At 34.4% G+C, this 14,174-nt stretch overlaps 1 protein-coding gene across 1 annotated transcript in view; it reads left to right on the top strand.

The window, feature by feature from the left end:
- The window catches only part of ADGRV1 (adhesion G protein-coupled receptor V1), a 436,592-nt gene that overhangs the window by 39,908 nt on the left and 382,510 nt on the right, over positions 1-14,174 (top strand). Inside the window, exons 20-28 of the mRNA XM_077790425.1 lie at positions 450-667; positions 1,699-2,442; positions 4,275-4,648; positions 6,618-6,794; positions 8,338-8,518; positions 9,115-9,317; positions 9,964-10,093; positions 11,491-11,571; positions 13,664-13,803. Of these exons, the coding sequence (XP_077646551.1) occupies positions 450-667; positions 1,699-2,442; positions 4,275-4,648; positions 6,618-6,794; positions 8,338-8,518; positions 9,115-9,317; positions 9,964-10,093; positions 11,491-11,571; positions 13,664-13,803 (2,248 nt within the window). The remainder of the gene's footprint in view (positions 1-449; positions 668-1,698; positions 2,443-4,274; positions 4,649-6,617; positions 6,795-8,337; positions 8,519-9,114; positions 9,318-9,963; positions 10,094-11,490; positions 11,572-13,663; positions 13,804-14,174) is intronic.

Below are 14,174 nucleotides of genomic sequence, written 5' to 3' on the forward strand. Positions count from 1 at the left end.
CCAATTCAAAAAAGGTTAAGGCATCTTAATGATTAAAGGATAAAATACTTATAGTTAAATACCTTCTCTTTCTTCTCTAAGAGTGGCCAGTTAACACAATTTTAAATGTTAATTTGCTGAACTATACATTCATTTTATATTATTAAAAAATAGAAGTGCAAGACAAACTAATTTTCATCTAAACAGCGCTGTTTTGCATGGACCTTCATTGATTACTTTCTTTCTAAGACATCTGTGGTATACCTTGGTGAAGAATTATATTGTGAAATTGCAGGCCCTGCAAGAGGATTGTTCTATTGTTCATGGTTCTGGTTGTTATTTGTGGTTATTTAGAACAATGCATATTATATTCCATCCAGTAAGGATGATTAGTCCGTGTTTTCCATTGTTAATGGAGAATGCTGATGCATGTCTGCCAGGACATTGACTCTTTCTGTATCTCTGAACAGGATTTTGAGACATAGAGGACACTTTGGGAATGTCTCATTAACCTGGCAGCTGTTTCATAATGACTCTACACTGAAGCCAGGAGAAGAGTTCTATGAAACTTATGGGACTGTGTACTTCATGGATGGTGAAGGATCAAAGCAGATATTGCTCCATGCTGTTTCAGATAAAATTCCTGAATTCAATGAATTTTACATTTTAAAATTGGTGAATGTTTCAGGTACTGTCTTCCATATAACCATTCCCTTCCTATCTGGTAGAAAACAATTATATTTAATCAATCAAAAAGAAATAATCCTACAAAGTGCTTTGCCTTGATACCTATGTCATCCTATACTTTTCTGGTGACATTTTAGGGTTTTTTTCTCTATTTCTCTTTAATTTAGATATATGAACACAGTTTTGGAATCTGGCCTTTAAAAAAGATACCTTTTAGTGATTTCAGAGATGTAGAGCCTTCTGTAGAGCTGACAAAATGAAGGTATAAAATACCATAATGGAGATTAGCTGGTTTGTTTTCTTTTTTTCTAGAAATTTCTCCAAAATACAAATAGTTACCACTTTATAACACTTTATTACAACTGCTACAGGCCTACTACTGAGTAGAGTTCCAAAACTCCTTCCACCTCAGTATATTTGTGGTCTTGTGTGCTGAGATACAACTGAAAATATGTTGACATTTCTGTAAGTGAAATCCATATGTGTGTACAGAAGATTTCCTGTTTAGTAGTGCATGGAGTCTCTAAAGTCACCATGGTCTTCTTATTCTGAAGAAGTAGGTGACCAATGGCAGGACTTAGGAGCTGTTTTAGCACACAGCTGGTTACTGATTTTGCAGGGTAATCTCTGCTTATTTGGAGGCAGTGAACCAAGTGTTGCCATTTAATATTTGTGTAAATCTTGGAGTACAATGAAAAATTAATTTTACCTTATGTTTTTCAAATGAAACAAAAGCAACTTATCTCATTACTAATTCAGGAAATCTGAGCTAATCTTGTTTTAACTGAAAAACAGTTATATTCTGAACTTAAAAATAACATTGCTTATTTTCTATGAAAATGTTCTCTATAGTATTTTAAAACCAATATAGTTAATTCATGTAAAACTTAAATTTGGAGAAATTTTTAGGAGTTCAGAGACCCTTTAAAGAAGATTTAGGCCTATTTAAAAAGGTATTTTGTTTAAACATTTTAAAATACTTAGTAACTTTTTTCAGACCAGTAACTTCTACTCTCAACTTCCATTATATAGGTGGGTCTCCTGGTCCTGGTGGGCAGTTGTCTGAAACAAGCCTTGCTGTAACTGTGATGATCCCTTTCAATGATGACCCTTTTGGAGTCTTCGTTCTAGATCCCGACAGTCAGGACAGAGAGATAGTAGAAGATGTTCTTTCTGAAGATGATCTTTCCTATATTACAGACTTCACCATCTGGAGACATCAAGGCACTTTTGGTGCTGTCCGTTTAGGTTGGGAAATACTGTCCAGTACGTTTCAAGGTGGATTACCGTCAATGGTAGACCTCTTGTTGCTGGGATCATTTCCAAGTTCAGTGCAATCTCAGCCACACATGAGACGCCATCACAGTGGAACAGATGCTTTGTATTTCAGTGGAAAAGAGGATGCATTTGGAATTATTGGTCTGGAATACCCATACGAGGGAAATACTGCAGTAACTAATTTTACATTTTCAGCATGGTTAATTCCTAATGTTAATACTGATGGTTATATAGTTGAAAAGGATGATGGTAATGGAACCTTATATTATGGTGTGAAAATCCAAACAAATGATTCTCACATTTCTATAGTGCTTCATTATACAGCATTAGGGTCCTATATGACATACATAGCCAAAACAGCAGTCCTGAAATATCTGGATGAAAGTACTTGGGTTCACATTCTGATTACTCTGGATGAAAGTATAATTGAATTTTACATGGATGGAATTCCAGTTCTAGGAGGAATTAAGAGCCTTAAAGGAGAAGCAATTGCTGATGGTGAGTCAATAGGTTGTGTTATTCTTCATATATGAAGTTTTGCAAAATATGGAATTGTCTAGCTCCTTGAAAGATATATGCAAGATTCTGAAATTATTATATCTGATTAGTTAGTTAAAAGCAATTCATAGAAAATTCTAGGAATTTTCAAAAACCATATAAATGGAAATAAGAGCTGGGAAATTTTCAAAAAGCATCAGAACTGTACAAGAATATTAATTTCAATAACTTGAAAATAATGATAATTATATTTCTATATGTATGCTTATAGATATATAACTGTACTTATAGTTATATATATTTATAATTAAGGTTTTGATTAGATTTGCAGTACTGTGACTAAGAAATAATCTTTTCTCTTGATTTCTGAAACAAAATACAATAAGTTTTTGAGTCTAGTTGTGAATTATATTACAGCTAAACCACTACTTTGTAAGCAATAGAATGTTTAGGGTTTAGATTTACTTAAGCGTGTATTTACATGGTATATAAAAAATTTGCCCATATGTTTAATGATGTTCCAAATAACATTAGCATATGTACTTCAATTCCTCTAATTTGATATTCCCAGATGTGTCTTAGTCATACATAACCATTATGGACGTTTACACTCAACTAGCATAGCAGTGAGCATCACAAGAATTCCTTTGCAAAGTCAGGTATTATATAGTGGAAATACATTTATGTTTACTCTTTCTTTTGCATTTCCTCACCCTTCCATGTGCTTTTTTTTTTTTTTTTTCATAGCAGTAATCTCTTCCTTTTCCTTTATTTCTCTTCCCATCAGTTTCACAGGGTTTTTTTTTTTTTGTTTGTTTGTTTGTTTGTTTTTTTTTTTTTTTTTTTTTTTCCCATGGGGATAGGCAGTGCATCATTATCAAAGTCTTGAGTGCAGGCTCCTCTGTAATCAAAGAAGGAAAATTTAAAAACATGCAGTGATGTTAAATGCATATAATATCTACATGCATATATGTGCACAAACATAAAGCTCTGTCTGGAGATATATATATAAGCTAAGTATAATCTAAGGATTTAATCTCTCATCTTTTAATGCTGGATACTATAGTGGGTACTGTAGCCTGGCTTTTCTCACCATCCTCTGCCTTGTGTCTTGGGATCAGTCGCAGTTGTGGTTACTTGTTTCTAGAAGTGACACTCAGTGTCACATTTCCTTCCAAAATCATAAAACAGTTGAAGAGATATGTTCTCTATGTTATAGAGAACTATGAACTACCAGCTTAGTATATTTTTGAAAAAAGGAACTGTCATCCTCTGATTTGCTGAGTAGAATAATTTTTCGGAGAGAAAGAAATGATAAAACAGTTTAAAAAAGTGCTTGGAACTGGTCTACTTTTCTAAGCCCCTCTTCCAGTGCATAAGGGCACAAGCATGTCCTGTGTGGCTAATACTCTGATCATCAGAATGAATTGTCAGTCCTAGCAGAGGACACATTAAATATACCAAGATACAAAATGTGTAAAGCAAGTGTTTGGAAAAACAAAATTGATATGGGCTGCAGCTGGCTCTGAATATTTTAATGGAAAGAGAGAAGTTTCCAAGATTCATTAAGATAAAGGATTATGACAACGTGCAGATAGAATTAGTAAGTTGAAATACATGAACAATCTAGGAAGGAATTATTTGACCTGTAATGATCTACCTGTAACACTGAGATGAGGCTTCAGGAGCCTCCCAGTCTCCATTTCAAGATCAATATGATTACTAACCCAGGGACGGTAAATAAGTTATCATAGATTTTTAAATAATTACATATATTAGTTATTTAGAAAAAAGCCCCAATAACATAAGAAAAATTCTAACTTTCTTCTCAGGTCCAGGAATAGTGAGAATTGGAGCAGGAATCAATGGCAGCAGCAGGTACACAGGTTTAATGCAGGATGTAAGACTTTATGAGAGAAAACTGACACAAGCAGAGATCTATGAACTCCATGCAACTCCTGCAAAGAGTGATGTACACCCTGTCTCTGGGTATTTGGAGTATCGTCAAGGAGAAACCAATAAATCATTCATTGTTTCTGCAAAGGATGATAAAGAGGAAGAAGGAGAGGAGTTATTCATCCTAAAGCTCATTTCTGTGTGTGGTGGAGCTCGAATTTCAGAAGAAAACACAACAGCAAGATTAAGAATACAGAAAAGTGATAATGCTAATGGTTTATTTGGCTTCACTGGGGCATGTATTCCTGAGGTAAGATGCTCATAAGGAAAACTACAGGAAAATTGTAGACACAATCAAACTAATGGCAAGGCTAACTAACCTTTGAATGGCCTTATTCTACTTTTTAAATTTTTATAGTCAAAGTTTTCTAGAATTTGGAATTGTGTAAATTCTGTTTATACAGGCTCAGTCACTCTAGTATCGCCACTATTACTTTTTTAAAATCCCCACAAATTACTTTTATTAAGAAAATTTACTTTATTATATAAACTGAAGACTAAGGCTTAAAATTTCCTAGAATAATTTTTTTTCCTCTACTTCTGTAACTTCTGAGGCTGTAACCTGATGTCTTGGAGAGAGTTCATTTTCTTCTTAGTATCTGGTACAGGTCTGTGTTTTGGATTCAAGATGAGAATAATGTTGATATCATAAGGATGGTTTGGTTGTTGCTAAGTACAATTTCACCTGAGTCAAAGACTTTTCTTTGTCTCATGCTCAGCTAGTGAGGAGCTTCACAAAAAGATGGGAAGGAGCGTGTCCAGGACAGCTGACCTGAACTGGCCAAAAGAACATTCCACATTACAGAATGTCAAGTCCAATGTATAAACTGGGCGAGTTAGCTGGAAAGCAGTTGGTCATTGTTTGGAAATGGGCTGGGTATTGGTCAGGATGTGGTGAGCGACTGTGCTGTGCAGCATTTGTTTCTTTTGGGTTCTGTTCCAGTCTCCCCCTCCCTTAGAATGAAATCATCATCATTTTATCATCATATTTGATCTGCATTCTCTTAATACTGGCTGGAAGGTACTGGTTTAAAACATAAAATTTTTGATGGTGGTGACCACCATATCTGCAGTATATAAACTTGAATCTTTTTTTGAGGGGATTGAAATAAACATAATTAAATTTTAGTTTTTAATCATTATGAGGGATACATGATACTAGTTTCTATTATTATTAGATTATTTTGGAAAATAAATTAATAATGCTTTACAATTTGGGAGCTCTTATGACCTCTTAAGTGCATCCTTTTTATCTGAAGTCCTTATGATGTGTTTGAAGAAAACAATCTTGCCTGACTGGTAGTTTTTGGTTCAGTTCAGTTTACTTTCCAGGTGACTACCATCTGCTACCGTAATAGATTCCTTCAGTTTCCAATGCTACTGATAATTCTGTGATGTGACAGATCAGCAATCAGCCATGAAGAAAAATTTAAAATTTATGTGGCATGTTAATTGTTTCACCTTTATCTTATAGCATGGTCATATCAGTAGTTTAATTTTCTTATGTCTGTATCTGTTCGTTAAGCAGTTGAAGGCATGTTCAGTATCTGCATTGTGCTATACAGCAACTCAAATTTATTTAATGCTTAAGATAGCTTTAGTCATTCTGATAACTTTCAAATAAAATTATTTTCTATTTTAATTTGTTTATCATAATTTTTTTAATGCACATTGCCAGTATCAATTCCTGATTTGTTCCAAATGTGTGAAATTGTTGCTGCTAAGGACATGTTCTTTATGAAGACAGAATTGCAAAGAGTACTGTAGAACAAAAAGTTCTTCAGTTTTCCCTGAATCATAATAGTATAGTTTGATTTAAATGTATATTTTTTTTTTTCATAGTGTTTTTAGTCAGGGAAAGGATGAATCTAAATATTTCTTAAAAGAATTGAAATTAATATAAAACAGTATAGTATTTTGCTTTTGATATACACATTTTAAACACTGATTCTGTTTTTGTGTCCAAAAGAAACAACAGGGTACAGTTACTGGCTGACCTCAGGGAGATGCCAGAAGCTATTTCAATTTCCATGAAGATTGCTCTGACCACCATCGACATCAGTTTCAGCTTCCTATCACTCCAACAGTGATGAAAGCAACATGACAGCAATAAAGAATTGCTGAACATTTGAATAGCACTAGAGAATTCAACTTTTTACATTTATTCCTTTGATTTACTTTAATCATAACAAATATGTCAATTTCTTGCTTTCTTCCAGGCTGCTGATGAGGGTTCCACTATATCCTGTGTCGTGGAGCGAACAAGGGGTGCCCTAGACTATGTGTATATAAATTACATTATCTCACAGGTTGATTCCAGGGGCATTAATTACTCTGTTAGCGATTTTTCTAACAGCAGTGGCACTATCACATTCCTTCCTTGGCAGAGATCAGAGGTAAACCCTACCTTCCTATTAAGTATTCATCCTGTCCTTTGCAAATGTGCTGGAAAACACCTTCTGAGAATGCTTGACTGGTTTTCATACTAAAGAGTCTTTTCTTCTCCTGGCTTTTATTACATTTTGCAGGGGTTTTTCCATCTTTGACATCTAATGAGTGATAGGATAGACACCTATATATCTGTGTGCATCTCACTTCAGGCATTACTGTGCACGCATGAATGCTTAATGCAAAGAGTTGCATATAAAATATGTTTACATTTATGTTTATATTAGAGCTTATGCTATACTTCAAGTATAGGTAGCCCTGGCCTTGAATAATGGATCCAGTGACTTCTGAAATTGGAATATGATCAGGTTTTGATCTGAGCTGTGGAGATCAGTTTTATCTCCACAACAATGAAATGGACAGTCAACTTTACTGCTGTAATCAAATGTCCTGCAACTGTTAGCCACATTCTGTCTATTTTCATTTATCTATTTTTGTGAATTTGACCCAAGCCCACAGCATGGGAATTTCACATTTGTCTGAAAAAGAGGTGTGGGGCCACAATACTGTAGGAAGTTCATAAGTGTTTTCTATTAGTGTTTGTTAAATAGAAGGGTGGATCGATAGTAGAAAATACAAACTGTCTTTAATTTTGCTTCTGTCATTCTGTTGAAGTCAGTAGGGACTGAGTGAAACCTACTGACATAGTTTGAAAAGATCCCAGGGACTTAGAGCTGTGGATTTGATCCCAATTAAACAATGTAAATTATTACAGCTTGGCAAAAAACTTGTGATTTTTGGAAAACAGTATGCTCCTGGCAGTTTATTCAGCTTTAATTCTCTACTGAAATGTATTACTGCATTACATGCAGTCATTTAAAGTTAAATTTGCCAAGCTTTTCCAGTCTGGCAGCATGGATGAGTCCTGACTTACTTTATAAAGCAGTGGAAAAGACCTGGTGAACCCTCTTGCTTCATTGCTATGTGGTTCAATATGCAGTCTACATACAGAGGACCTAATGGTCATGGCCCTAAGAAACAGACTGGGAGCAGTTGCTCTTCAGGTGAAAAATCTTATGAGAATTTCCACTGACATTTTTAAACTACTCATTCCCATTGCTCTACATCAGCTACCTAAATTTTTTTTCCTATATATTTGTCAAATCTTATCACAATAGATAGGAAGTTGAAATAGTCTGAGATTAATATTATATCTTATGTACAGCAGATTATTTTACATGGTAGTATGATCTGTAACCTCAAGTGTCAGGTGGGATTAAAGCTCACTTCATGTGCTCTCTAAATTAGATTAATTGCTGTAAAGTCTCTCACATCTTGGTAAAGATGTTTTTGCAATTGGTATTCTAAGCTTATTATTATAATTATTATCATAAGGTTAAATTATGTGGAGGGCAATAATGTTCTCTACATTTCTTTCTGAACTCACAGCAAATACAGCTGATTGACTAAAAACTGTTTAAAAGGGTCATAAAACTCTTAAGGAATGTATGTTGCATACTTTGATTTTTCCATGATTTTGTCCTTCTCTAGGTCTTAAATTTGCATGTTATTGATGATGACATTCCGGAGTTAAATGAGTATTTCCGTGTGACATTAGTCTCTGCAGTGTCTGGAGATGGAAAACTAGGTTCAACTCCTACCAGTGGAGCAAGTATAGATCCAGAAAAGGAAACTACTGATATCAGCATTAAAGCCAGTGACCACCCATATGGTAACAATGTTGATGATGCAATCTTATTGCAGATTCATGTATACTTCTAGCTCAAGAGGTAAAAAATTTGCTTAGCCTAGACAGATGAGGAAGCAATTGCACTTTATCTAATTTGAGATTAATTAATGATTTTTATACAAGAATAAAAGTCAAATTACTGACTCTTGAGAATGCTACAAAAAAGGAATTAAAGCTGCCTGGACCAAACATGGGATCATCCCCATTTGCAAGAAAACCACATTGCATGTTGTTGATTTTATGGTAATTTTTGTGAAATGAGAATTTGTAACAGAGAGAGATATTTAATCATGCCTATTACTATACCAGCTAGTACCCAATATTATGACATTTGGGTTCTTTTGGGAAGCGTTGAATTCATTCTTGTGAAATGATTTTTTCAGACTAACATGAGTGAGAGAGAAAATGTACATACTACATACCTGGAAATAGCATGATTGAGTTCTAAGGGCATCTTAATATGTTTAAAATGTCATTTTTCGAATATAGATATTATAAATATTTTTGGTTTTTATTTTTTTTATTTTTATTATTTGAATTTTTTATGAGAAGCCATGTATGTAATTTTTGTCTTTCAGGTCTACTGCAGTTCTCAGTGGGGCCACCTCCTCAGCCCAGTGATGAAATGATTCTGCCAGCCTCTGCTGTGCCCCATATCACCATTAAAGAAGAAGTTGGACACATCAGATTATTGGTAGTTCGTGCACAAGGACTTCTTGGAACAGTTCTTATGGAATACAGGACAGTGCCAATTACAGCTTTCAGTCCTAAAGATTATCAGGTATGGCTATTGCAATGATGTGTAATTATTTTAGAATTTAATTAAAGCTATTTGTCCTGGAAGTAGCCATCAGTTTGAATATTTTTAGCTCTGCTGTGATTCTTATCACAGAAACAGTTTATTATGTTGTAATAGATGCATAATAATCACTATGATCCCTATAAAATCACTATAAAGCTATAGTGGTTTCACTATGTGCATTTTGCCTCCTTTCTGTGCATCATGTTGTGTTTCCTGGGAAAAGCCTCTGGGTTTGATTTTGATATCCTTAAGAAAATTGTCAGTGCAGCAAGAATGGATATTGTCTATTGTTTCTAAGTATATCAGACTTCATATGACCATGCAGGTGCATATGCAGGTGAAGATTATATTTGTACTTACTAGGATTTGTACATCTGAACATTTGTAAATCTGTTTTCTTGTCTGACTGCTGTGTGCAGAAAAACGTAGATAAATGAAGATGCTCATAATTCAGTGAATTTAGACTGCTTTTACTTATAAAAAAGACTCAGCAGATTTTTAAAAGTTGAAGTGAGGAAAAGTAGATGTTTTGATAAAGAGAAAAAGAATTGAGGTTGTATTTCTTTTTTCATTTGGATGAAAACACTAAACTTGAACAAAACTATGAAGACCTGTCATATTTCAGGCTGTTTGGGGCTCAATGGAATTTCAGCCTGGAGAAAGATACAAGTACATTACTGTTAACATCACTGACAATTCTATTCCTGAACTAGAAAAAACTTTTAAAGTGGAGCTGTTGAACCCAGAGGGAGGAGGTAAGGCACATATATCAACCCAGTGGTTGTATTTTTGTGATCTTTATTCATCCCTTGAAATCTAACCTTGTGAACTATTTCCATGGTATTTCTAAAAACACACCCTACAGAAAGCAACAATTATTTTTAGGGAAAAACTGTCCTTCAGATGTTTTCTTAATCACTGCTGTAAACAATCAGATCTCAAAGAAAGTATATTACTACCATGCATTCAAAGGCAATTGCTGCTTTTTAAATTACATCATTCCATAGCTGATAGAGGGAAATAAAATAATGTAAGAATTTTTTTTTCCTTCAAGTTTTCAATATTTAAAATTTAACAGCCAAAGTTGTGCTTTTTATCTACCACTTGAGTGAAATTGGAGAAATGGCAATAAACTGGCTCATAAGCTATTCAAATTGATTATAGAATTAGAAAATTGTGGGTTTTGAGATGCCTGGGGAGTTTAGCTGAGTTGGAGAACTAGCTAGAAGCTAGAATAAATCCTGCTGTGTGACTTTAGTCTTAAAACAGTTGGCAAGCATCAGTGCTCCTGCCATGTAAAATCAATTTTGCTTTACAGAATTTATTTCCATTTAAAAAAGATTTTAAGGAGATTCCTTCTGGTTGGAGGAAATGAAGTGTTGAGAGCCATAAAGTGCCATTTCTACTGATATTAATTTTCAAAGCAATTTAGAATTGCAAGTGTGATACCTTCATATCATATTAACATGTATAACTGTGCTGAAACATAGCACAGTAGTGCTGTGCTCAGATTCTTTTGATAAAAGTTTGAGCTTTCATGCATGTGGACTTTTTGGTCAACTAGTTGTTTCAGTTAAACAAATTTTCATTTTTTTTTTGTTACAAAACTTACAGCTAACTTTGGTAATTTATTAGATGTAAATACCTTCTGAACATAATCTTTTGGAGCTTTTCAACACTTCTGCAAGCACAAAACTTAGAATAAAGGCTCCATCAGTTAAGCTGTGAAATTTTTTCAACTTTCTGACACAATTTTTTGATTTGTTAGAAAATATTAGAGAAAGAGCATTTCACAGAGTCTAGACACTTCTTCCCTCTCCTGCTTGCCCATTTCTAATTTCTCTATTAGGACTGAGAAAGAGGGAACACAGAAGGAAAGGGAAAAAAAAGATAAAGGAAAGTAGTATGTGTTTTCTTTCCTTCTGACTTCCTTTTGCTCTTTCCAATTCAATAAATTAAACAAGAGGTGGCATATTCAAGCATATCTGGCTTTTAGCAGAAATACTGTATACTTTAATTTTGAAAATTTACACTTTCCTAGAATACACGTCTGTCTTTTTGTGTTGTCCAGAAATGTTTAAATTACTTTCTGCTTTCCCTTTATTTATAAATGTATATATGTGTATATATCTGTATGTCTGTCATCTTAAAGTTGCTGAGCTCTTTAGAAATGATGGAAGTGGTAGTGGTGATGGAAACATGGATTTCTTCCTTTCAACTGTCCCTCAACATGGTAAGATGTTTTGATTAATCCTATATTTTATTTATAAGTATAATAGCTGTCATAAATTATTATGCTTGATACAACTTTCTTTATGTGTAGTTAGAGATTAATTTAGATTTAACATAAAGTTTTAAAAAAATTCTTTTCCACTTCAATTTAGGTGTAATTTCACTAGCAGTCAGTGTTTAAGGTAAAGTAGAATACAGCAGGCTCTTATATAATTAAAACTATATTGTTGTAAAACACAATATAGTGATTTCATAATTAAAGCTTACAAAATTATCTTGGTCTGAGCACTGCCAAATTCTCCTGGGACAAAAAAGCAAAGGTACTTTTTAAATTGAAGGCAATTTTAAAACTACTTGATTGTATACTTTGATACTATATGATATAATATTCTATGTATAATTTTGCTCTTCATGGCAAAAATACTCTTAAAGAAAAGTCAGTTGTGTTAGATTTTTTAATGAAATAATTTGATTTTTTTCATTTTTCCTCTTTCACTTCTTCATGTTTCTATATATGTCATGATATGGAGAAAACAATGGTAATTTAATATTGATAAAAATACCAAATTAAGAAATAACATAGAATATATTGGAAAACCTGTTCTGGTTGGAAAGCAAAACCAGTGAGAGACTCAGAAATACAATTTATTAGGAAAAGGGAAAAGAAACAAAATCCATGCAATAATATAAAAGAAAAACCACTGACAGAGTCAGAATCCAACCTGACACCCCTTTGCCCACCATGTTGTCAGAAGTCCAGATTAGAGTGGCTGCAGTCCTCCTGGAGTGGGAGATGTGGTTCTGCTGGAGCAGTGGTCCTGTAGAAGGGTCTAGTCTTCTTCTGAAGGTCTAGTAGAAAACCCCAATTTGTTCCTCTTGGAAAGATCTGGGAAGGCTGCTTCTCTGTCTAGCAATCCCAGAATATATCTAGGTGGGAATGTTTAGCTCCTCCCGACTGGGCGGAGCATCTCACCATGGGCTGATGTCATTCTGAGTCACTTGGTGGGTCCTTGCTCACCTGTTAAACAGAACTGGCTCCTGGAGGGAATTATCTCTGAGTCACATGTGGAGATATTGATGAGCCCATTAACAGGAGGTAACGAAAACTACCCAGAAGACAACTGCTACACAGATAGCAATACAAAACATCTTGCTCCTCAATCTGGGACAAAACCCTACTCCTTTCCTTTCCTTTCCTTTCCTTTCCTTTCCTTTCCTTTCCTTTCCTTTCCTTTCCTTTCCTTTCCTTTCCTTTCCTTTCCTTTCCTTTCCTTTCCTTTCCTTTCCTTTCCTTTCCTTTCCTTTCCTTTCCTTTCCTTTCCTTTCCTTTCCTTTCCTTTCCTTTCCTTTCCTTTCCTTTCCTTTCCTTTCCTTTCCTTTCCTTTCCTTTCCTTCCCTTTCCCTTTCCCTTTCCCTTTCCCTTTCCCTTTCCCTTTCCCTTTCCCTTTCCCTTTCCCTTTCCCTTTCCCTTTCCCTTTCCCTTTCCCTTTCCCTTTCCCTTTCCCTTTCCCTTTCCCTTTCCCTTTCATTTCCATTTCATTTTTTATTGTTTTCTTTGACATTTTGTTTCCATTTTACTTGATTCCAGGAATGGTTTCCTTAAGTGCCAGACTCTTCTCTCTGAGCAGCAAGTTATGTCACCCAAGACAATATCTTTAGAAGTAGAATTTATTTGACTCGTGGGGTTTTTTAGGTTATATTTTTCTTTCATTCCAGCTTATGCAGATACGATCTGCATTAATCTTGTCTTTCCTCTTATACTATGGTTTACAGTACAACTCCTCACTATCTTAAATGATGCTCCATTTTCTTTCATTAAACTTGTAATTTTATTTTTGTTCCTCTCTTAAAATAATACTATTTTTTGTTGCATAGTTCCATAGAAGGATTGAGAGGATCGCCTTACCAAAAGTCAGGTCCTTTTCTATACAGGGGGTTACCATGCATTTAAAAAAGAAAAAAACCAAAGATCAACAGCACAGACACTTCATACTCTCTTTTGTATTTTTGTAGCATATTTCTTCAGCTGCTTTCTTTCATGTAAGAAAACATGAGAGGTAAAAATAATCCATGTTGCAACTCTCATTTAACAGCTAGCTTGGGAATTGCATCCCATATCCTTGTGACTATTGAGGCTTCTGATGATGCTCATGGTGTATTTGAGTTCAGTGCTGAGTCCCTTTCAGTGAATGGAACTGAGCCTGAAGATGGAGATAGCAATGTTGTGCTGCAGGTTAGAAAGCTTTGAGTTTCATATTGCTGCATTAAACTCTTCTCTCTGTTTTTACTGGTGTTCTCTGATGCTTTTGTCATTAGACTATGGGGTTTATAACAACTTTGTAATGAACATTTGTTTTTCAGTCATGTAGTGTTTGCTAATGTATATTATTCAGCTTGAAACTAAAATAATAATAATAATAATATCCAAAAACTTAACCTCTTCTATTAATTTAGCATCAAGGGGCTACTGTCTTAAAATAAGTGTTGATAATACAAGTTCTGCAGGGCTAAGGTATTAAAAATTACATGTTTTTAAAACACAGACATATCTTTAATTCATCATTTGCTTAATTGCATTTCACACTTCTGTTTCTTTCTAATAGA

The sequence above is a fragment of the Lonchura striata genome, chromosome Z, assembly GCF_046129695.1.
Source record: "Lonchura striata isolate bLonStr1 chromosome Z, bLonStr1.mat, whole genome shotgun sequence".
Classification (NCBI taxonomy): domain Eukaryota; kingdom Metazoa; phylum Chordata; class Aves; order Passeriformes; family Estrildidae; genus Lonchura; species Lonchura striata.